The sequence below is a fragment of the Chelonia mydas genome, chromosome 7 (genome assembly GCF_015237465.2).
Source record: "Chelonia mydas isolate rCheMyd1 chromosome 7, rCheMyd1.pri.v2, whole genome shotgun sequence".
NCBI lineage: Eukaryota > Metazoa > Chordata > Testudines > Cheloniidae > Chelonia > Chelonia mydas.
The window spans coordinates 47,846,587-47,868,113 of NC_057853.1; the positions used below are offsets into that span (position 1 = coordinate 47,846,587).

A 21,527-nucleotide genomic window follows, 5' to 3' on the forward strand; every position below is an offset into this window, starting at 1 on the left:
TCCTCCTCCTCAGTCCGCCAGTGCTCCCGCTCGGGCCCAAGGGGTACTTCCCCCAGCGCACCCAGACGAGCGGGAGAGCCCCGACTCTGCTGCCTGCAATCTGGTGGGGCTCCTAGAGGAGGGTGCGGCAGGGATACCGCCAAGCATGGGAGAGGGCCCGCCCCAGGGGGAATCTTCCCTCCCTCATGCCGGCCCATTGCTGCCTCCCACAGTCCCTGAGCCGTCGCCCCTGCCCCCTGACCCGACCCCTGTTAGCCAGCCCCCAGATGGTGCCATGGAGGGCTGGGCCCTAGTCCAGGGGAAGTGGGACAAGCGGAAGGCTCGAGCTCCGCTCCTTTCCACCGATGCGGAAGCCCCCCGGAAGACCAGAAAGGGGGGCACCGATGCCGAGCCTTCTGCGTTGCCCGCGGGTGCGTTCCATCCACCGGTGCCGGCTGGGGAAGGCGTGGCAGCACAGGAGAGCAGTACCACCCCTCCATTGGAGTCCCTCCCCTCCAAGGCCTCTGATGGAGCCCCTCCTGCCCCATTACCATCTGGAGCCCCTGTGAGCCCCGAGGCGAGCGTCGCTTCGTACACTGGTGGGGAGATCTCTGGGGTGGTGGAAGGAGAGCTCCCTTCCATCTATGAGGGGATCAAGGCCCTGGGTCTGACCCCGGTCACCCAGGGGGAGGACGAGCCTCTGCCAGCGGGCCTCGATCTGAGCGACCTCACCCCAGCCCCCCTTCTCCATGCTCCCTCCCCCAACCGCTGCTTCCGCTCCCACCTCCGAGGGTTCCCTGGGCTCCTCCATCTGCCCGGCCGCGGGTGGCACCCTGCTGACGGCTGTCGAGCCTACGGAGGCGACGGCCGGTGCTGTGCGCCTGGGACCCGAGCCCCATGGGATGTCCCTCGTGGGCGTGGGGCAACCGATCTCCTTCCTGGGCGGGGACCCCACTGAAGACTGTCCACGTTTCGATGCCGTGGCTACTACGCCGGCCATGGAGCCAGAGCCCGGCATCACGGAGGGCCCCCTTCCCACCCCCCAGATCCCTGAGCTTGCCCGAGAGACGCCATTTTCCAGCGGCCTGGCTACTGGGGCCCAGGATCCTGCCTCTGCCCCTCTCCCTGATTCTGCTCCCAACCCCTTCCCTGCCCCTGATGCCAACCCCGTCCCTATCCCCTCCACCTCCCGTGATGCCATTGCCGCCCCTGGGGCCATCATTTCCTCACTCCCAGAGGATAGCCCCCAGGGAGCGGCCTCTGTATTTCCCTGTCCCGATTCACCAGGGGCTGCTATCTTCCCTCTGCCGCCCCCACTTTTGCCAGGGTTTGAGGGGGACCACGTGGCGCCAGCCCATCAGGCGCCACGTCGGGGGTCCGCCCCTTGCCTGCCCGTTTCGGTGGGCCACAGGGCTGTCGGGGGTCCCTCCAGAGGATAGCCAGGGGCTAGTGACCCCGGCCCCCCATACGCTGCGAGAGGAGCTGCGGGAGTTCCTTGAGGACGTCCGTGGCTCCCGTAACAAGGTGCAGCTCGCTCTCCAGCGATGGGGGGACTTCCCTCAAATCCTCCGGGCCGCGAGGGCCCTCATGGGGGAGGATAAAAGAACTGGGAAGCAGGCCGCCGCGGCCTATCAGCAGGTCCGCCACTTCCGTGACTCCTTACTCACCTACGGGGTAGGTCACGGATTCTTGCGCGGTCTGTTGGGAGCCGCAAGCGTCCCTGCTGGTGAGGATCCCCCCCAGCCCTCCTCATGGCACCTCTCACCATCGCAACGTTGAACACCCGGGGCTGTAGGATGGATCTCCGCAGGTGCCAGGTGCTCTCCTTCTTTCAGGAGTGGGGGTACTCTGTGGTTTTCCTGCAGGAGACCCATACGGATCCAGCCGCCGAAGACAGCTGGCGGCTGGACTGGGGGGACAGGGTCTACTTTAGCCATCTCACAGTTCGTATGGCTGGAGTGGTGACCCTGTTCTCCCCCGGCCTACGGCTCGAGGTGCTGGGGGTTGCTGAGGCTGTGCCGGGCTGCCTGCTGCACCTCCGGGTCCGTATGGAGGGGCTCGTGGTCAATCTTGTTAACGTCTTTGCCCTGACATCGGGCCCGGAGTGGCTGCGTTTCTTTCAGCAGGCGTCTGCCTTCCTCAGCACCTTGGATCCTCGCGAGTGCCTGGCCTGGGCGGGGACTTCAATACTATCCTCGAGAAGCGGGACCGCTCGGGGACCGAGCAGTGCCCGGCCGCAGCGGACGTCCTCCGGGAGATAGTCTAACACCACTCCCTGGTGGACGTCTGGCGCGACCACCACCCGGATGACGTCTCAACGTTCACCTTTGTCCGGGTGGAGGCCCATCTGTCGCGCCACTCCCGGTTGGACCACATCTATTTATCACGTTTCCACATTTCACGGGCCCAGTCCTCCAGCATCTGGCCGGCCCCGTTCTCCGATCATCATTTAGCCACCACGACGGCCTCTCTCTGTGCAGAGAGGCTGGGGCCGGCCTGTTGGCATTTTAACAACAGCTTGTTGGAGGATGTGGGCTTCATGGCGTCCTTCCGGGAGTTCTGGCTGGCGTGGCTAGGGCAGCAGCCTGTCTTTCCCTCAGTGCGGCGGTGGTGGGACCTAGGGAAGGTGTGCGCCCTGCTCTTCTGCCATGACTACACCCGGGGCGCCAGCCGACGGAGGGGTGCGGCGATAGGGCAGTTGGAACGGGAGGTCTTAGAGCTGGAGAGGCGTCTGGCCGCCAGCCCCGAGGATCCACCCCTCTGCGGGGCATGCCGGGAGAAGCGGGAGGAGCTCCAGGCCCTCGAGGACCATCGGGCCCGGGGTGCCTTTGTTCAATCCCAGATCCGCCTCCTTCGGGAGATGGATCGCGGCTCCCGCTTCTTCTACACCCTGGAGAAAAAGAGGGGGGCCAAGAAGCACATCGCCTGCCTCCTAGCAAAGTACTGCACCCCCTCAAGGATCCGGCGGAGATGTGCGGGAGGGCCAGCGCCTTCTATGCAGGCCTTTTCTCCCCGGATCCGACCGATCCTAACGCTTGCAGAGTGCTCTGGGAGTTCAGATGGTCAGCATGGGCGACCGAGACCGGCTAGAGCTGCCTCTCACTCTGGCCGAGTTCTCGGAAGCCTTCCGTCGCATGCCAACCAATAAATCTCTGGGCATGGACGGGCTGACCGTGGAGTTCTACCGCATGTTCTGGGACTTCCTCAGCCCAGACCTAGTCATCGTCTGGGCCAAGTCTTGACAGAGCGGGGTTCTCCCTCTTTCGTGCAGGCGAGCCGTGCTTGCCTTATTGCCAAAGAAGGGGGACCGCCACGATTTACAAAATTGGCGTCCCGTCTCGCTCCTCAGCACGGACTACAAGGTCGTAGCGAAAGCCATCTCGCTGCGGCTAGGGTCCGTGCTGGTGGACGTGGTCCACCCAGACCAGACCTACACCCTCCCGGGCCGCACCATCTTTGACAATCTGTATCTGGTCGAGGACCTCTTGGAACTTGGGTGCAGGGACGGTCTGTCATTTGCCCTCCTTTCCCTGGATCAGGAGAAGGTGTTTGACAGGGTGGACCACGGGCATCTCCTGAGCACTCTGCGAGCGTTTGGCTTCGGACCCCAGTTTATGGGTTTTCTCCAGGTGCTGTACGCCTCCACAGAGTGTCTGGTCCAGCTCAACTGGACCCTGACCGAACCGGTCAGCTTCAGGTGAGGAGTACGACAGGGGTGCCCCCTCTCGGGCCAGCTGTACGCTCTGGTGATCGAGCCCTTCCTCTGTCTCCTCTGCAGAAGGTTGATGGGGTTGGTGCTGCAGGAGCTGGAGCTGCGGCTGGTCCTGTTGGCGTACGCTGACGATGTGCTCCTCGTGGTCCAGGACCCGGGCGACGTGGCGCGGGTGAAGGCTTGCCAGGCCATCTACTCGGCAGCCTCCTCTGCCCAAGTCAACTGGATCAAGAGCTCTGGCTTGGTGGTAGGGGACTGGTGGCAGGCGAGCTCCCTCCCACCCGCGCTTCAGGCCATCCGGTGGAGTGCAGGTCCGCTGCTCTATCTCAGCGTTTACCTTTTTGCCACGCATCCCTCTCCACCAGAGAACTGGCACAATTTAGAGGGCAGGGTGGTAGAGCGGCTCTGGAAATGGACAGGACTACTCTGGTGCCTCTCCCTTCGAGGGAGGGCACTGGTGCTTAATCAACTAGTCCTGTCCATGCTCTGGTACCGGCTCAACACCTTGGTCCCGGCCCCGGGTTTCCTGGCCAACCTCCGGACGTCGATTCTGGAGTTCTTTTGGTCAGGACTGCACTGGGTCTCTGCAGGGGTTCTCCATCTACCCCTGGAGGAGGGGGGGCAGGGCCTGAAGTGTCTCCGCACTCAGGTCCATGTCTTCCGCCTCCAGGCCCTGCAGAGGCTCCTTTATGGTGCAGGTAATCCAGCGTGGAGCGTACTGGCGCACGCCTTCCTGCGCCACTTCCAAGGGCTCCAATATGACCGGCAGCTTCTTTACCTCCATCCGAGAGGTCTTCCGCGAGACCTCTCTGGGCTGCCGGTCTTCTACCAGGACTTCCTCCAGACCTGGAAACTGTTTACAGCGACTAGGTCCGTGGCGGCCTCCATGGGGGAAGATCTCCTTGCGGAGCCCCTGCTACACAACCCCCAGCTCCATGTGCAGGTGGCGGAGTCCCCCTCAGTGCGCCAGAGGTTGGTCCTGGCAGAAGTCACCAGAGTCGTAGACCTTCTGGACTACGACCGGGGAGACTGGCTGGATCCCCTGACGTTTGCTCAGCACATGGGGCTCTCAAGACCTCATACTCCCTGGTGCGTACTTCGGGAGGTGAAGGCCACTTTGCCACCCGCTGCTCGGGTTTACCTTGACCATGTCCTGCATGAGGGCGTGCCCCGCCCACCCTCCACCCCAGGCCCGCTGGACCTTTTCATTGGGCCCCTGCCCCGTGGACCCAAGCAACCCTCCCCCACCCCTTCACCGTGAGCCGGCTGCACGAGCTGCAGCCAGTCTGCTTCCAGACCGTGCCAAGGAAATATCTATACATGCTCATGCTCCACACCCTTCACGCCCTCACCCTCGTGTCCCGCCCCGATGCAAAATGATGGGAACTCCTGCCACCTTTGGAGGGTGAGGAGCCCCAGTGGGCCAGCCTATATTCCACCTTGGTCCCGAGGCCCGCCGGGGATATCCATTGGCGGCTCCTTCACGGAGCCTTGAGCAAAGGCGTGTACTTGGCACGGTTCACCCCTATCCCAGACACCTGCCCCTTTTGCTGCGTGAGGGAAACCGTGGCACACACATTTGGAGTGTGCCAGGCTGCAGCCCCTATTCCGGCTCCTCACCAATATTTTATTACGTTTTTTTGCACTTTTCCCTTCACCTTCTTATTTATGCACTCCCTATCCGCGGCCCCACAAAGTCACGGGATCTCCTGGTCAACCTCCTCCTGGCCCTAGCTAAAATGGCCATCTATAAAACCAGAGTGAGGAGGTTGGCCGATGGAGTCTCCTGTGACTGTGGGGCCTATTTCCGATCCTCCGTCCATTCACGTATCCGGGCAGAGTTCCTCTGGGCGGCGTCCACTGACTCCCTTGATGTCTTTGAGGAGCAGTGGGCGCTGTCCGGGGTTCTCTGCTCGGTGTCCCCATCTGGTTCCACTCGTTTGACCCTTTGACCACACTCCTGTCCCTGTTATTTCATTAGTTGTCCCCTGGATTTATTTGGTGTCCAGGTCCTGTGGATCTCCCTCTTAGGCTGTGGGGGAGCCTTTAGCAGTGGGTGGGCTTTGCCTGCCCACTTCTCGGATCCCAATAGGATCACTCTCCTGTAGCCATCTGGCCCGACCCTGTCACAGTACCCAATGCCGGAGGCTGTGGGTCGGGGGTTAGATAGAGTGATGACCAAGGCCAGGTCTACACTATGGTGTCTGCCTGCAGAGCTGGGCCAGGCAGGGTGTGAAGCAGTCCGACCATCGTAGCTGTGCCAGCGGAAGGCCCTAGTGGAGATGCAGCTTTGCTGTCAGGACTGTGCTTTCACCAGTGGAGCTTGATTCGCTCGTGGGGATTGGTTTCACTATCCAGGGACAAAGTGCAGCTTTCCCCAGTGCCACTGCACCCACGCTAGGAGCGTTGCTAGTATAGCTGTACTGGTGAAGCACGGCTAGTGTGTGTATAGCCAAGACAGCCCAAGCTGTGGGGCACAGCAAGCGATTTACCTCTGCAAATAAGCCACCTTAATTGTCTTTGTTTTCCCAGGGCTTATTGTCTGCACACAGCTAATAGGACAGTGACAATAAGCTGGTATCTCTTTGCATCCAGCGATAAGCACAGGTCAAAGGCTGTGTTTCTTTGAATGATCTTGCATAAGCTTTTCTCAGCTGAGCAGGAGTCCAGGAGCCCTCCGCCCTTCCTTGCTTTGTTGTGCCGGTGTTACGTAGAAAGGCCGCCTGGCCCGCGGCAGGGAACTTGTAGCTGTGCGGGAAGGAACTCAGTAATGCTCGTGATAATGGAACCACTCCATGGGAGGGCTGCAATCAGAACAAAGTGGCAGGCACCGTGCGTGCTGGCCGTACCCAGACAGTCCCGCATGGGTGTGGGATCCTGCAGACTCCTCCCCCAGTCACCAGCATCACAGGAAAAACTCAGTTCCTGCCAGGAGCAGCTAAGGGAAGCTAGAGATCCCCTTGGCAAGGGAACTGCATTGATCATCCCGGATAAACTCTTCAAATCTAGATGTGGCCCTAGCATCAGGGTTGATTCATTTGTTATTGATTTGTATTGCCAGGGGTAGGAAGGATAGGCTAGTGGGTAGGGTGTGGCACTGAGACTATGGTTTGATTCCTCGCAGTGCCACAGGCTTCCTGGGTGACCATGGGCCTGTCTACCTTGGGGAAGGGTGACTGGTATAGGTTATCTTGGTTCCCCAAACAAAATAAGCCATAAGCCCTCTTTCACCAGTGTAACTGACTGCACGAGGGCCTTTGTCAGTACTGAAATGTCACCCTCTCCACAAGCAACATAGCTCAATCTGCAAACATTTCTAGTGTAAACCTGGCCTAATTCTCCCCAGTCTCAGCTCCGCGTCTGTACAGTGGGGATAACGCCACTACCTAGCCCACAGGTGTGCAGGGGTGGTAAAATCCATAGATGACTCTGTGATTAGGGCCATATAAGTAAGGCTGCGGATAAGCACTGGCTGCTGCTGGGGCAGTCTCGGGCCACCCTCTCCTAGCCCCCAGCAGCAGAGTTTGGGTGTGGGAGGGGGCAGGGGATTGGGGCACAGGACAGGGTGAGGTGGGCTCTGGTCAGGACTTACCTGTGAGGGCTCCCCGGAAGCGGCAACATTCCCCTTGCTCAGTTGCTAGGTGGGGGCGTGGCCAGGCAGCACTGCCTTGGCTCAGAGTGCTGGCTTCACAGCTCCCATTGGCTGGGAACCACGGCCAATGGGAGCTGCGGAGGCAGCACGCAGAGCTGCCTGGCCACACCTCTGCCTAGCGAGGGGGATGTCGCTGCTTCTGGGGAGCCCCCCAGGTAAGCACCGCCCAGAGCCCACCTCACCCTGTCCCGTTCCCCTACCGCACCCAAACTGTGCTGCTGCTGGTGGGGGCGGTGCGGAGCCAGGTAGGGAGCCTGCCAGCCGCGCCCCCCAGCACCAGCTGGGGTCCCAGGCTGCGCGCTGCCACCCACGGCCCCCAGCTCCCTGCCCCCAAGTTTGTCGGGTATATAGTAAGAGTCATAGACAGGTCACGGGCCGTGAATTTTTGTTTATTGCCCGTGACCTGTCCGTGACTTTTACTAAAAATACCCAGGACTAAAACGTACCCTTACATATAAGTAACTGGATGGTGTGTAAAGTCCCAGTCAAGATCGGGACCCATGGTGCTAGGTACTGTATGTACACGAACTAGCTGGGATCAGTGGGCACTGTGTTCCTAACTCCCTTAGGTGCCTTAAACTTCCAGACAGCGAGAGACTGTCCATGCCTCCAAGAGCTTACCAGTGAAATAGATGAGCCAAAGGCTGGGAGACCAGGATGGCCTGTTCCCCTCCCTCCCCCCCCCTTGCTCCCGGGTGGTCGTTGCTGCTCTGGTGAAACATTAGCCTGCCACTTGAGAGCTTCAGCCTTTGGGAGGGAGACTGGATCTCCCCAGCGCCCATCCCCCTCGCTGGAGGATTGCCCTAGCATAGGCGCCGACTCTGTGGGTGCTCTGGGGCTCAAGCACTTGGAGCACAGCTGTTCGGCGGTTGAGGGAGGCACTTGGGGGAGAGCAGTGGCCGGAAGCCTCGGGGGAGGGGTTGGAGCAGGGTGGGAAGAGCCGGAGTGAGGGCGGGGCCTCGGGGGTGGAGTGGGGGCAGGGTCTTGAGGGAAAGGGCGGAGCAGTATGGGAAGTGATGAAGCGAGGGCGGGGCCTCGGGAGGGGGCAGAGTGGGGTGGGACCTTGGGGCGGAGTGAGGGTGGAGCATCCCCCAGGGGAAAAAAATAAAACTCGGTGCCTATGTTCCCTAGTCTTTAGGGTGGCGGTAGTGCTGCAAGCCCTCTAATAAGCATCCCCTGGGGGTCTCCAGGAGGGGGTGGTGCAAACAGATCACAAGACCCTGCTCTCTGGAGCCGCCAGTGTGTCTAAGCCACGGCTGCCTTGGCAGCACTTCACTTCGTCTTGTTAAGTGGGAAAAGTGCAGCACCCTCCGCCCCCCTCCCCAGCAGGGCTCTTGGGTTGCATTGCCCCAGCACAGAGCTGCCTCCAGCGCTGCCCACGCAGCGGTTCGTTCCCCACTGGCTGAGCTGCAGCGTTCCTTGCCTCACTTTCCCCTTTGTCATGGTGTTGGGGCTCTAATGCAGGACAAACGGGGGTAACTCGCCTTGCCAAGGATGCTGGGACCCCCTGTGGCCCTGGAACTAGCGAATCTTTACTGCGAATGCAAAGCAGCAGCCGTCAGGAGAGACTTGAGCTGCCACAAGCTTTTCTCTGAGTTCAGGCCTTGTCATCTCAGCGGCCCCAGGGCTAATGCATTGTTTGTGTAGCACCAAGCCGCGAGTGCGGGAAACGGGGCTTATTGGCCCTCCAGCCAGCTAAGGAATCACTTCAGGGACTCAGCGGGTTAAGGACACTCAGCAGGTGGGAAAAGGGAGTTTCTGATCTCTAACCCAATGTGGCGCACCCTATGCCAACGGAGCTAGGAATCCTCATGACAGCCTGGTCCCCAGTGGGAGAGGAGGGCGGGGAAGGGGGGAGGTGTACGAAAGGCCACAATAGCAGTTCAGCTAGTGCAGCCCAGCCCAGCCCCTGGCTTTTGCTTCCTGTTTTTGTACTGTGAGGCTGAAAGAGTTTCCGGCTGTTTTTGAGCAGCCAGCTCATTTGCATAATGCGGTCAGGCCTTTCTTTTTAAAGAAGAGTGAGCATGCTGGAGCCATGCCCTCGGAGTGGGTGAAGCTCCGGCTTTGGGCAGGGCAGGCATCCCCTCCTGCGGGGATCTCTGGGGCTAGGAGGGTGCGGAGAACACCCAGTGTCTTCCTGCAAGCGCACCTGCTCACCGGACTGAAGATCAGAAAAAAATCTGGGGGCCAGATGCGCAGCTGGTGTAAATCAACATCACTTTATGGTCTTTGCTGCTGAGCCGCTGGCCAGAGCCATTGGCTCCCTGCCTGGCACTGGTATTTCAGGCTCCCCTTTGATCCCTTGGCTCTCCCTCTCACATTAAGTGTGTTCCCCTGGTGGCCCTGAGGCCAGTCCCTTACCATTCGTATGCAGGTGCTTTATTCCACAATGACCATGGATGTGCTCACTGCCAGGAGCTCAGGGAGTGGAGCAGCTCATGTGGAGGCCAGGTGGATGCACTGCAAGTAGCTGGTGGCTATTGCATCGTCCAGCCAGCCTCAGAGTAGGGACCCGTGTTGAAGGTTAGCGTTACAGTCTTCGGTCCCTACCAGAGGTCTAGCTTTAAATGTGGTTTTCTGCAGACTCCAGACCTGAGGCTTGGACATTTTGAGGTTTCTCTGAGATGAGTGTGCCCAGCATCTGCCAGCTTTCCCATGTGTCAGGTATTGACGTGTCCTGGAGCATGTGCCTCTGGCAGAGTGAGGGATGGACAGCATGACTGAGCTCTGGCTGAGATTCACCTATGCAAATCCCACTTGCCTGCAGTGCTCTCTTGGGAGCAGTGCCCGGAAAGCCTCATGTAGGCAGACTTGCGCTGCATGCAAATGTTTGCAGGTGGCAGGATCTCCTTGGGCCATGCTGCGGCTGATCAGGAGGCAAGGCCTTTCATGTGCTCCTTGTTGTGGGCCCAAACTTGGGACTTGTCCCTGCTTCACTGCAGGCTGATCTCTGCTGGGGGCACAAACCCATCTTGTGACGCAAGCTGCAACTTCCATTCCCCAGCTCTTGAAGAGCAGCCTTTAAAAACTCCCTTGGAAGGGAAATGGATGTTAATTAGCACAGTGGGAAAGTGAGGAGCTCTCCTGAGGGGTACGTGTTACTCCGTGATTTTTCCCATGTAATAACTGCGCTGCACCTGCCATTCCCCAGCCCAGTCCCCTTTGTTCTCTGTGATGGAGGGGAATCTGTCATCTCAAAGTTTAGCTCTCACCAGATTAGGGTGCTGCAAATCCCCTGATTAACATGGTTCTAATTTGCTTAAAGGATGCCTGAGTGTAATAACCGAATTAAGCAACTGAGCTGGGGCAATTTAAACTCTCGCTGACCTCCCAGGCAGTGTCCTGGGCAGAATTCCTGAGCCTGCAACATCAAATGTTCAAAGGTGCTGCTGTGCTCGGATACTGCTTTTGTAGACTGCTTCCTAGACTGAGTCCACAGTAACTGCCAGTGCTACCCAGAGCTCAGACTTGTCCCCAACGGCTTTGAAGCAGAGAGAAAAGACTGGCCCTGAAGTTTGCTTGGCAGATGAAAGTTCTGTAGATACTTGATGCCAGGCTACTGGAGCTGGTGGTCACAGTAGAAGTACGTAAGGTTGGAGTACAGATGTGCAGGCTTGATCCTGCTGGGGGCTCTGATTTGTGCACCACACCCAGCCAGAGCCTTTGCTTTAAAACCCCATGATGCCAGTCTGCTGAGCTGAGACAGCATACCGGCCTCTTCCTTGTCACCGCTTCTGGGGCCACCAGGGCTTCCCGTGCGTTCGACAGGGCTACAGCTCCAGGTGTAATCTGCTGTCCTGTCTGTGAGATCTCTTGGATTAAGGCCATTTTCACCAGTCATTGTACAGGTCTCAGCTGAGGGAGAAAGCGTTGAGCTAGGTTTCTGTCACAGACTGCTCCCTCTGCTGGAAAGATCAGGACTCTAAAGAGTGACTTACACTAAATCTAGCAGCCAACACTTGATCGGGATCCCCAAAATGTCACCAGTGGAGCACTGAATTGCCCTTCCCTGTAATTCAGAGGGTCTGTCTGCACTGCAGTTGGGTGGTGAGATTGCAGCATGTGTAGACATGCTCACGCTAGCTTTGATCTAGCCAGCACAAGTAACAGTAGCTACAGCTGTATGGGCTCGCCTCGCCCACCCAGAACCCCTATACATCCTCGAGTGGCCCCTGCCTATCACTGCTATTGTTACTTGAGCTAGCTTTGCTGTAGCTCAGAGGTTCTCAAACTGTGGTCCGTTCTCCATTCAGGTGGTCCGTGGATAGTTCCGTCTAAGGTGCACACCTGGGCAGCCGCACACGAGAGAATAAAGGGCCACCCACCTAATTAGTGGAGCTGCGCAGGCGTGGCTCCACTAATTAGGTGCCTGGACCCTGGAGAAGATGCACGTGTAAGGTGGGGTGGTGGCCTTGGGGGGAATAGGTGGTAGGTGGGAGGGGGCAGTGGGGTGAGAAGAGGGGGTGGGGGGAATTTGGGACGTGCAGGGCTGTGGTGGTCAGAGGGAGGCAACTTTCCCCAGCTCCAAGGCTGCAGCTGCGGGAGAGAGATGGCTCTGGTCTGGGGCTGCTGTGATGTGGGAGACACCCCCCTCCTTCCCAGCCCCAGCTTGGGGGCTGCTGCAGTAGGGAGGAGAGGGAGAGACCCCCCACTCCTTCCCAGCCTCGGAGGGCACATCCATTGCATTAGAAAGGTAAGACTACTGATATTAAAATATGAGGTGTGTGCTTTTATTTGTGGAACAAAAAAATGTTTAAGGTTTTTTTTATATAGTGCTTTTATCCAAAGTGCTTTACAATAGTTAGCTAACGGTACAAACAGCATTTGGAAAGATCATTAAGTGGTCTGCCGAGACCCTCAGCAATTTTCAACTGGTCCGCTTAAAAAAAAAAAAAAAAAAAAAAGTTTGAGAACCACTGCTCTAGCTAGATCAGAGTTAGTGTGGGTCTGTCTACATATGCTGCAGCCACACCTCCCATTGTGGTGTAGGTACCCCCAAAGGTGCAGCCTGGGTGGGCTGTAGGCCCCAGCATGAATTCTATGCCTTGATCTGAGCAGCCTGGACGCAGGGCATGCCAGGACCTGTGGATTCAGCACCCCACATCTCTATTGTTGTGGGGTGGGGATTATGCTTAGTTAAGGACTTAATCCGGGGGGGATCTCTGAATCGCACCAGGAGCAGTACAGGATCGTCACGCTCTTGGTGTTTTCGGGGAAGCCACTCTTTGCGTCTTGTCAGCCCTTCTCCCAACTCCTCCAACAGGACCCCGTGCAGCTGTGCTGCATGCAGCGAGGGCCCTGTGAACTGTGCCGGGGCGGAAGGGATAGGGAGTGTTTGCTGATCATCTCCAGCTGGCAACGGAGGCAGTTGCCCCATCAGGGTATTTCTGCCTGGGCTGCAGCACTGCCTCCCCATCTCCTCCCCTACGCCTGCACCTCCCTCTTCCTCCCAGGATGGAGGGGTTTGTGTTTTTGACTATAAATGGTGCACAACCATCAATTGTTTCCGCTCTTTGTGTGGTTTGTTGCCATAGTGATGAATACTTTCCTTTCTCCATTTTTTCCTGAGGGCAGCACCGTATCAATGCAGCTCCGTAGCTGTGATTAGCTCAGAATGGGGTGGGGAAAAACAGCCCTGCCCTGAGCACCAGACAGGATCTACTCCCCCAGAAAAGCTCCAGTTATACCCAGGGACTGCACTCTCCCCAGCCAGGAGCAAGGAAATCCACAAGGGTGGCAGATACATGCTGCAGAGCAGCATAACACAGTAATGGGGCACAAGACCCCCACCTTTACAAATGGGCCTTGTTTTCAGAATGATGCAGCCATGGCCCTTGGTTTGACTGTATCAGCCTCACTATTTCAATAGCTCAGAAGGCCTCTGACGGGTTTCAATGGGGAGCAAAATCCTTTAGCTAGTGCAGATGACTCCCACTAGTGAAAGTACTGAGTAAAAATGCAGGAGGAGCCAAAGTTCAGCCTACATATTCAGCCCCCAGCCTGCCTGGACTACACATCCCACCATGCAGTGCTCCACCTTGATTGAGGAGCCTGCTGCACTGCATGCTGGGACATGCTACAGGCTGGGGACTGACTGGCTAAGCAGCAGTTCTTCAGAAAAGGACCTGGGGATTACAGTGGATGAGAAACTGGATATGAGTCAGCAGTATGCCCTTGTTGCCAAGAAGGCTAACGGCATGTTGGGCTGCATTAGTAGGAGCATTGCCAGCAGATCGAGGGAAGTGATTATTTCCCTCTATTCGGCACTGGTGAGGCCACATCTGGAGTATTGCATCCAGTTTTGGGTCCTCCACTACAGAAGGGATCTGGACAAATTGGAGAGAGTCCACCAGAGGGCAACGAAAATAATCGGGGGCTGGGGCACGTGACTTATGAGACGAGGCTGAGGGAACTGGGCTTGTTTAGTCTGCAGAAGAAAAGAGTAAGGGGGGATTTGATAGCAGCCTTCAACTACCTGAAGGGGGGTTCCAAAGAGGATGGAGCTCAGCTGTTCTCAGTGGTGGCAGATGACAGAACAAGGAGCAACGGTCTCAAGTTGCAGTGGGGGAGGTCTAGGTTGGATATTAGGAAACACTATTTCACTAGGAGGGTGATGAGGCACTGGAATGGGTTACCTGAGGAGGTGGTGGAATCTCCATCCTTAGAAGTTTTTGAGGCTTGGCTTGACAAAGCCCTGGTTGGGATGATTTAGTTGGGGTTGGTCCTGCTTTGAGCAGGGGGTTGGACTAGATGATCTCCTGAGGTCTTTTCCAACCCTAATCTTCTATGATTCTGTGTAGTTTCCATGGGCCATGCCTCCGTATGGAGGATGAAGCACAGCTGGGGTCCCTTTCTCACATGATTCCTCACCTGCAGTTTCTTTGGGCTGGGGCTGCATGCTCACTCTAGGGAACGGATCCAGCTTGCTAGAATCTCTTCCAGCCTCTTTCCCCTACTCGCTGGCCAGGAGGTAGGTGTGAAGGGGACTTTATTTAACAAACATGGAAATGTTCCCTGGGCAGCTATACTCCCATCATCCTGCCATACCGGTGGGTCTGAGTCCCCCTGGAACCAATGCTGCAATGTGGCCCACTTTCCTGTTTTCCCCCAAAGCACCCGGTCTGTGCAGTAGCTGAGAGAACAGAGCCCTGAGACCGCACCAAGCCATGTCCTTTGGCTTGCCTTGCTGACGCAGCTTCCTTTGTGTTCTCTTGGCAGCTACCTGAATGACCTGGAGAGGATAGCCAGAGGGGACTACATTCCAACCCAGCAGGATGTGCTAAGGACCAGGGTGAAGACCACGGGCATTGTAGAGACTCACTTCACGTTTAAGGATCTGCATTTCAAGTAAGTGGGAGCTGCAAGACATGCCGGCCCCTTCATTTCACTTCTCCTGGTGTCACTTGGGCTCATCCATTCAACCTTAGCTTTCCCTAGGGAGACGGGAACCTGTCCTCCCAGCAAAGCAATTCTCTCAGCGTGGTGCACCTGCAAATGCCTTAGCTTTTAACAAGGCAGTGCAGCCTCTGGGTCTGAGCATGCTCAGACCCAATCTTGAGCCTTGCAGACTTGGGCCAATGTGGGCTGTTGCATGCTGGGACTTGCAGCCCTTACGCGGGTCAGGCCTGAGAAGGCGTACAGCTTTAATTAGCTTCCTTATGTCAAAGGTAGGGGCAACCCGCTTGCTCTGGCAGGCTGCCTGCAAGGATACGTCTTCACTGCACACTAAGCCCAGGTTCCAGCTTGGGTTTAGCCCAGGCCACCCTTCCAGCCACACACAAATCAGTCTGACTCAGGTCTGACCCTGCTAGAAGGTGGGTCAGAGCCCGAGTCCCGTCATTTTTGCAGTGTGGACGCGGCTCAAGCCACAGCCCTGAGTCAGAAGGCCACGTGGTGCAGCGTGGATGCATTAGCACAATGCAGTGTGGACACTCGAGCATGGGCTGGGAAACACTGAGCGCACAAACCCGAGTCCCCCAAACCCAGGTTTAGTGTGCTGTTGTAGACACAACATAGGTGCTGACAGTTTGGGCCGCGCTGTCTAACGTGTCTGTAGCTGAATCCTTGCCCAGCCTAACAGCCGGCCTGCTGGGAGCTAGGCTCGACTCGGCAACGCTGACTCTCACTGAGGAGTTCAGCCAGCCTGTGAGAACGTCCCCTCCATTTGTGTCCCGCTGCAGCTGGCAGCCAGGCTGGAAGGTGAGGAGACACGTTGATCCCTCTCCCAGGGAGGGAGCTTGTAATGTTGCCGTAGCCACAGTGGTGCAGTTAAGATCAGAACCAAGCCCTGTCCCCATTTCCAGCTCCTGCCGTGTTCCCTGGGCACCTGTTGGATTAGCTAATCAATGCTCCTGCTGTGCTGGCTGGGGGGGAGGCCAGGCTCAGCATGGGGCTGTGACTCCGGTGACCCCCGGCCAAACTAATTCTTGAAATAAACAGCTGCACTCCGCTGACCTCATCAGAGCTGGGCCTGGGCTGCAGCTGTTACCTGGCTTCTATCCTGGGTTCTGCCACTAGCCTACTAGCTGACCTTGCCAGGTCATTTCACCCCTCCGTGCCTCAGTTTCCCCATGTGTAAATTGGGAATAATACCTGCTGGGCAGGGTCAAGAGTTAATTTCCTGTCTAGAGTGCTTTGAGATCCTCTGATTAATGGCGCTAGAGAAGGATAGCGTCAATAGCAGTGTGTTAGTGTCACTGGCTTGTAGGAGAGGAATTAGCACAGTGGAAACACACTGAGCTACTCTGCCCTCGTAAATGTCTGTCTCCGTTCGCTCTAATGGAGGCTGAATGTGCTGTACGCTGGTGCGTGGTGCAGGGATCCCAGATCTGGAATAGCAGTGGGCTGCAGGTCAGGACAAAAGTGCATTGGCACAGGGGTGTGAGAGCTGTGGGCAGGAGTGGGGGAGCGTGTCTATCCAATGCACTTACCCTCTTTACTTCACAAGCACCAGACTGACCCGCAGGATAGAGGTAGAAATAAGCATTGGCTTCACATCTGTTGATACTTTATCATTCAGTTTTTAAATGTGTGGCTCCCCTAGCCAAATTTCTTCCCATTCCAAGAGGCTGCAGTGCAGCTAATCCCCCCCAGCACTGCCTGAGCATTAGCTGGGAGGGGGGGATGCAGCTGCCAGGATGACAGCAGGGCTGAGGGTTAGCAGGGCTTAGCTCTTCACTAGCATTGCTGCGAGACTGGAAGGTTTTGGGGCCAGATGGCAAAGCCCTGCCTCCTGTCGTTTGAAGTGGTCCAGCTTTACTTCAGCGCACCAAAGAGGCACTCGCAGGACTCTGAAACCTGCAGGAAAACTAAACTCGCCACTGGAATAAAACGCTCTGTAATCAGTCAAGAAGCTCCGGAGATGGATCCGTTGCTTCAGAGGCTGCCCTATCCCTGTGATCTCGCCAGGCTGCAGCCCAGCCTCCCACTCCCTGAGCATAGTAAAATTGTGCTTTCCAAATGCCAGCCCCCAAATAGTACTGCACGTGGAGTGGGAAGAGAACATGCTGAATGCACACGTCGGCGCTAAGAATGTGACGCAACAGACCTACTGGCTGCTGAGTGTAGCAGATTTCCAGCTGATGCCAATGTACTCCTGGATCGTGCTGCTACAGAACCAGCTTGCTGCTATCTGTGCACACTCAGCCTGACATTGCGATGCACCCCGAGAAGCCACCTTTGGCTGGGACTACTGTAATTCATCACATGAAAGTAGCTGGAAAGGATCATGTACCCTCTTCGTTCACATCACGCCCAGACTAGGCCTGCCATTTGGTATCTGGCTGTGGCTTATAGCTCCCCTCACCGTAGTGTCTGACTGCCTCACGCTCTGTAAAGTGTTTCTCCTCCTGAGTCACCTGTTGGCTGGGGAGGTGCCACCCCTGGTTCCACGGAGGTAGAGAGTCCAGATGACTTGCCTGAGGTCACCCAGGCAGTCTGTGGCAGAGCAGGAGATTGAACCCATGTCTCTGGTGTCCTAGGGAGGTGCCCTAACCACTGGGCCGTTCTTCCTATCTGTGACCATAGAAATTAGAGAATGTAAAGAGTAATAAAATCAACTGATCTGTCCCTTTGACACAGGTCCTAGTCACCATCCCCTCCCCCGCAATCCTGGGCTGCAGCTGTAGTCGGAACATGGCTGTTAAAGACGGAGCGTGTTTATATTCTGTTGTTTCACCCCTGTCAGCAGGGTTGTGGCTTTGTAATGCACTTTATTTAGCTAAGCACATCACATCTGAGCCCCTATGTTGGAATATGGATTATTTTGGTTGACTAGGAAAAGCTGCACATCCACCACATTTAGATCAGGGGTGGCCAACCTGAGCCTGAGAAGGAGCCAGAATTTACCAATGTACATTGCCAAAGAGCCACAGTAATACGTCAGCAGCCCCATATCAGCTCCCCCTTCCCCCGCCCGCTCCCAGAGCCTCCCACCCACCAGCAGCCCCCCTGATCAGTGCCTCCCCCTCCCGATCAGCTGTTTCATGGCATTCATGGTTGCTGCTGCTGCTGGCGAAATCTCCTAGCAAATTTTATTGGGGTGACTTTAAAAACAGGTTAATGGGATGATCACTCTCAACAAATAGCAAAATCCTGAGCCGCCTGACATTGGGTTACTGTGTCCTCATGTTCCCACCATTCCAGGGGACGATGAAATCGAATTGAATGAGATTACACTGGCTTGAAAAGGTGAGAGCCTGAATCGGTGTAAGCAAGTTTAGTGCCCCCCTTTGCTTCGCATCAGATGGAAGCAGCAGCGTCCCTTTCATTGTAGGCACCTGCATCATGGTGGTTACTGGGGACTGAGCCTGGACTTTGATCCCCAGCAGCAGAAACCTGTATCGGGTAATTGAACAGTCTGCTCTCCCCTTCCCTTTAGCTGGGAGTGTGGTGCGAGCTCGTATCTTCTCGGGGACCAAAGACGAGATGGAGGGTGAGCACCCCTGCTCAGCCAGTGGTATTACCAAAGGGATACCACATGTCCCTCTCAATAGGATAGAATCGTCACCTCGGTGTCTTAGGGCTGCATCTCCTGCATGTGAAAAATCCACACCTCGGAAAGAAACAGTGAAGCCGATGGAAGTCCTGGTGTAGACAGCGCTAGGTCTACAGAAGAATGCTTCCATCAATCTGGCTACCGCCGCTCAGGGAGGTGGATTAACCACAGCAATGGGAGAACCCCTCCCATCAGTGTAGTGCAGGGGCGGGCAAACTTTTTGGCCTGAGGGCCACATCGGGTTTCCAAAATTGTATGGAGGGCCAGTTAGGGAAGGCTGTGCCTCTCCAAACAGCCAGGTATGGCCTGGCCTCCGACCCCTATCCACCCTGCCCCGTTTCTCACCCCCTGATGGCCTCCCTGGGACTCCTAACCTTCCAACCCCCACTGTTCCCTGTCCCCTGACATCCCCCCTGGACCCCCTGCCCCATCCAACCCCTCCTCTCATTCCTGACTGCCCCCCTCCAACCCCCCCCGGACCCCTGTCCCATCCAACCACCCCTTCTCCCTGACCACCCCAGGAACCCCTGACTGCCACCCCATCCAACCCCCCTCCTTCTTGACTGTGCCCCCCCGGGACCCCTGCCCCTATTCAACCCCCCTGTTCCTCACCCTCTGACTGCCCCGACCCCTGTCCACACCCCCGCCCCCTGACCACCACCCCGAACTCCCTTGCCCTCTATCCAATCCCTCCTCCCCCTTACCGCGCTGGCGGTGCTACAACTGTGCTGCCCGGCTGGAGTCAGCCACGCCATCGCACAGCACAGAGCACCGGGTCGGGCCGGCAGCGCAGTGAGCTGAGGCTGCGGGGGAGAGGGGCCAGCCGGCCGGGCAGAAGGGTCCCGCGGGCCGTAGTTTGCCCACCTCTGGTGTAGTGTCTAGACTGACACTCTGCAGCAGTTTAAGCGTAGACATAGTCAGAGTCCCCTGATGCTCCTTCTATCTGAAGTGCCAGCTTGTCTGTGTCTCAGAGAGCTAGTTTACAAAGGTCTTGAGTCACTGATAGCAGCGCTAGTGTACCCAGTGCTCCAGTGGCCATGGGCATTTTGTACACCTTCTCTGAGCAGAGTTCAACTATCCCATGCTTAAAATGCTAGTGGCTTTCTGGTGCCCTATGTCCCAGTGGGAGCACAGCAGGGAGATGGAGGTGTTGGGCGAGAGAGCTAGTGGAGCGGTGCTTGTGTATCACAGTCCTGTGGGATTTCCGCTCAGCTGTGGAAAAAGGGGCTTCAGCCTGCCCGGGAATCTGGTTCCTCCACCCTGAGTCACTTACCTATATACCTGTCTGTCTGGGAATGGATCTGGCCTTCATGGTTTTTAGTGGTGTATGACATTGCGCTAGAGAAAAGCTCTGGAGACTGTAGATTGGATTTTCAGTTGCCTTGTGCTTTCAGGGACATCCTCCTCCAGAAAAGTCTGCGCAATAATTCTGTGGGTGATGTTCATGCACTTCAGCCACTTTCAGGCTTTCTTGCTTGATGAGGAGTAGTTTTGACCCAAAAATATAGGCCCTTCTTAAAATAATAGGGGTTTCGTAGAAAATGTCATCAAGAATCTAAATGTCTGCTTCACTGTTTCTTAGATACCCTGAGATCAGTATGTCAGATTTAAGGAAGATGCAGATTGTTGCAGAGAACCAGACAAAATACAGGGATGTTGTGGGGAAGGGCAAACTATCTGTTTGAGCTTGTCTGTAGCTGTGACACTGAGTACCCGTCTTACAGCTGAAGAGAGAGTTCAGAAGCTTGTCTCTTTCACCAGCAAAATGCGGTTCAACTGAAGACATAACCTCACCTACCTTGTCTCACTAGTGGGAATTAGTCACCCAGCTTGAGTCCTATGTGCAAAGACATCAGTGCTGGTCATGGACCAGCCTTTGATGAGCAGGTGGAGTTCCCAGAGGGGAGATGGTGTACAGCCAAGAAAGTAAACCAGATGTTGCACCTCCAAAAAACAGCACGGGGCAGGTGAACTAAGGCAGGGGTGGGCTAACTTTTTGGCCTGAGGGGAAATTGGATGGGGAAATTGCATGCAGGGCCATGAATGTAGGGGTGGGGAAGGGGGTTGGGGTGCGGGAGGGAGTGCGGGGTGTGTGTGTGGGGGGGGTGGTGTGCGGGAGGGGGCTCAGGGCAGGGGGTTGGGGTGCAAGAGGAATGCAGGCTCTGGCCCGGCGCTGCTTACCTTGAGCGGCTCCAGGGTGGCAGCGGTGTGCAGCGGGGCTAAGGCAGGCTCCCTGCCTGCCCTGGCCCCGCATCACTCCCAGAAGCTGCAGGCACCATATCCCTGGGAAGAGGTGGAGGGGCAGAGGGCTCTGCGCACCGCCCTCCCCTGCGGGTACCTCCCCCGCAGATCCCATTGGCCGCGGTTTTCTGGTTCCAGCCAATGGGAGCTGCAGGGGGCGGTGCCTGCAAGTGAGGGCAGCGCACGGAGCCCTCTGCCCTCCCCTCCCCCAGGGGCCACAGGGACGTCGTGCCGGCTGCTTCCGGGAGCGGCACAGGGCCAGGGCAGGCAGGGAGCCTGCCTTGGCCCCGCTGCACGACGGGGCTGGCAATCCCGCTGGCCGGATCCAAAGCCCTGATGGGCCGGATGCGGCCCACAGGCCATAGTTTGCCCACCCCTGAACTAAGGTTTGCCCAATATGAAGGAGCTCAGTCCAGGTGGCATGGTGGTGGCTTTGAGCTTTTATGGAGTTTAAGAACATTAAGTTAAAAAATACTTGGTTATAATTTCTTCCCAGCCTCCCCGCCCCCATGGAAATGTAGGGAAACATGATGAACACTGCAAAATACTTACTTTTTGGCTAGGTAAAAAGAGCTGCTGGGGATTGCCAGGGCATGGCCCCAGTTCAGGGGCTACCACAGCACCATACTGGAGACCCCCAGCAGGAGAGCTCTGGGAGGAATAGGAATATAACGCACACTGCAGGAGTGGTGTGTGCTGCCGAAGGTGGAGCAGCTTTTCAGTGAGTGCGCTAAGGCACCCTAATTATTTCACACCCCGTCTTCTGGCCGGGCCCTGCATGTTTACATGTTCCTGGGATGCTGGGTTTCCTTTCTCTGTCTCTGAGCTGGAACTCCTGGGTCCGCTTCATCACACTGTTGAACAGATTGCTCAGCCCGTTGGAAAGGGCCCATCGCGGCAGGCCGTGCACCCCTGCTAGCGGCATGGCAGTGGGCTAGGAGGAGGAT

General features: G+C 56.9%; 1 protein-coding gene across 3 annotated transcripts in view; it reads left to right on the forward strand.

The window, feature by feature from the left end:
- GNAI2 (G protein subunit alpha i2) overlaps positions 1–21,527 on the forward strand; it is a 191,510-nt gene that overhangs the window by 137,730 nt on the left and 32,253 nt on the right. For all 3 annotated transcript variants that reach the window (XM_037903986.1, XM_043550568.1, XM_037903985.2), the window contains one exon: positions 14,562–14,690. In XM_037903986.1, the coding sequence (XP_037759914.1) occupies positions 14,562–14,690 (129 nt within the window). The remainder of the gene's footprint in view (positions 1–14,561; positions 14,691–21,527) is intronic.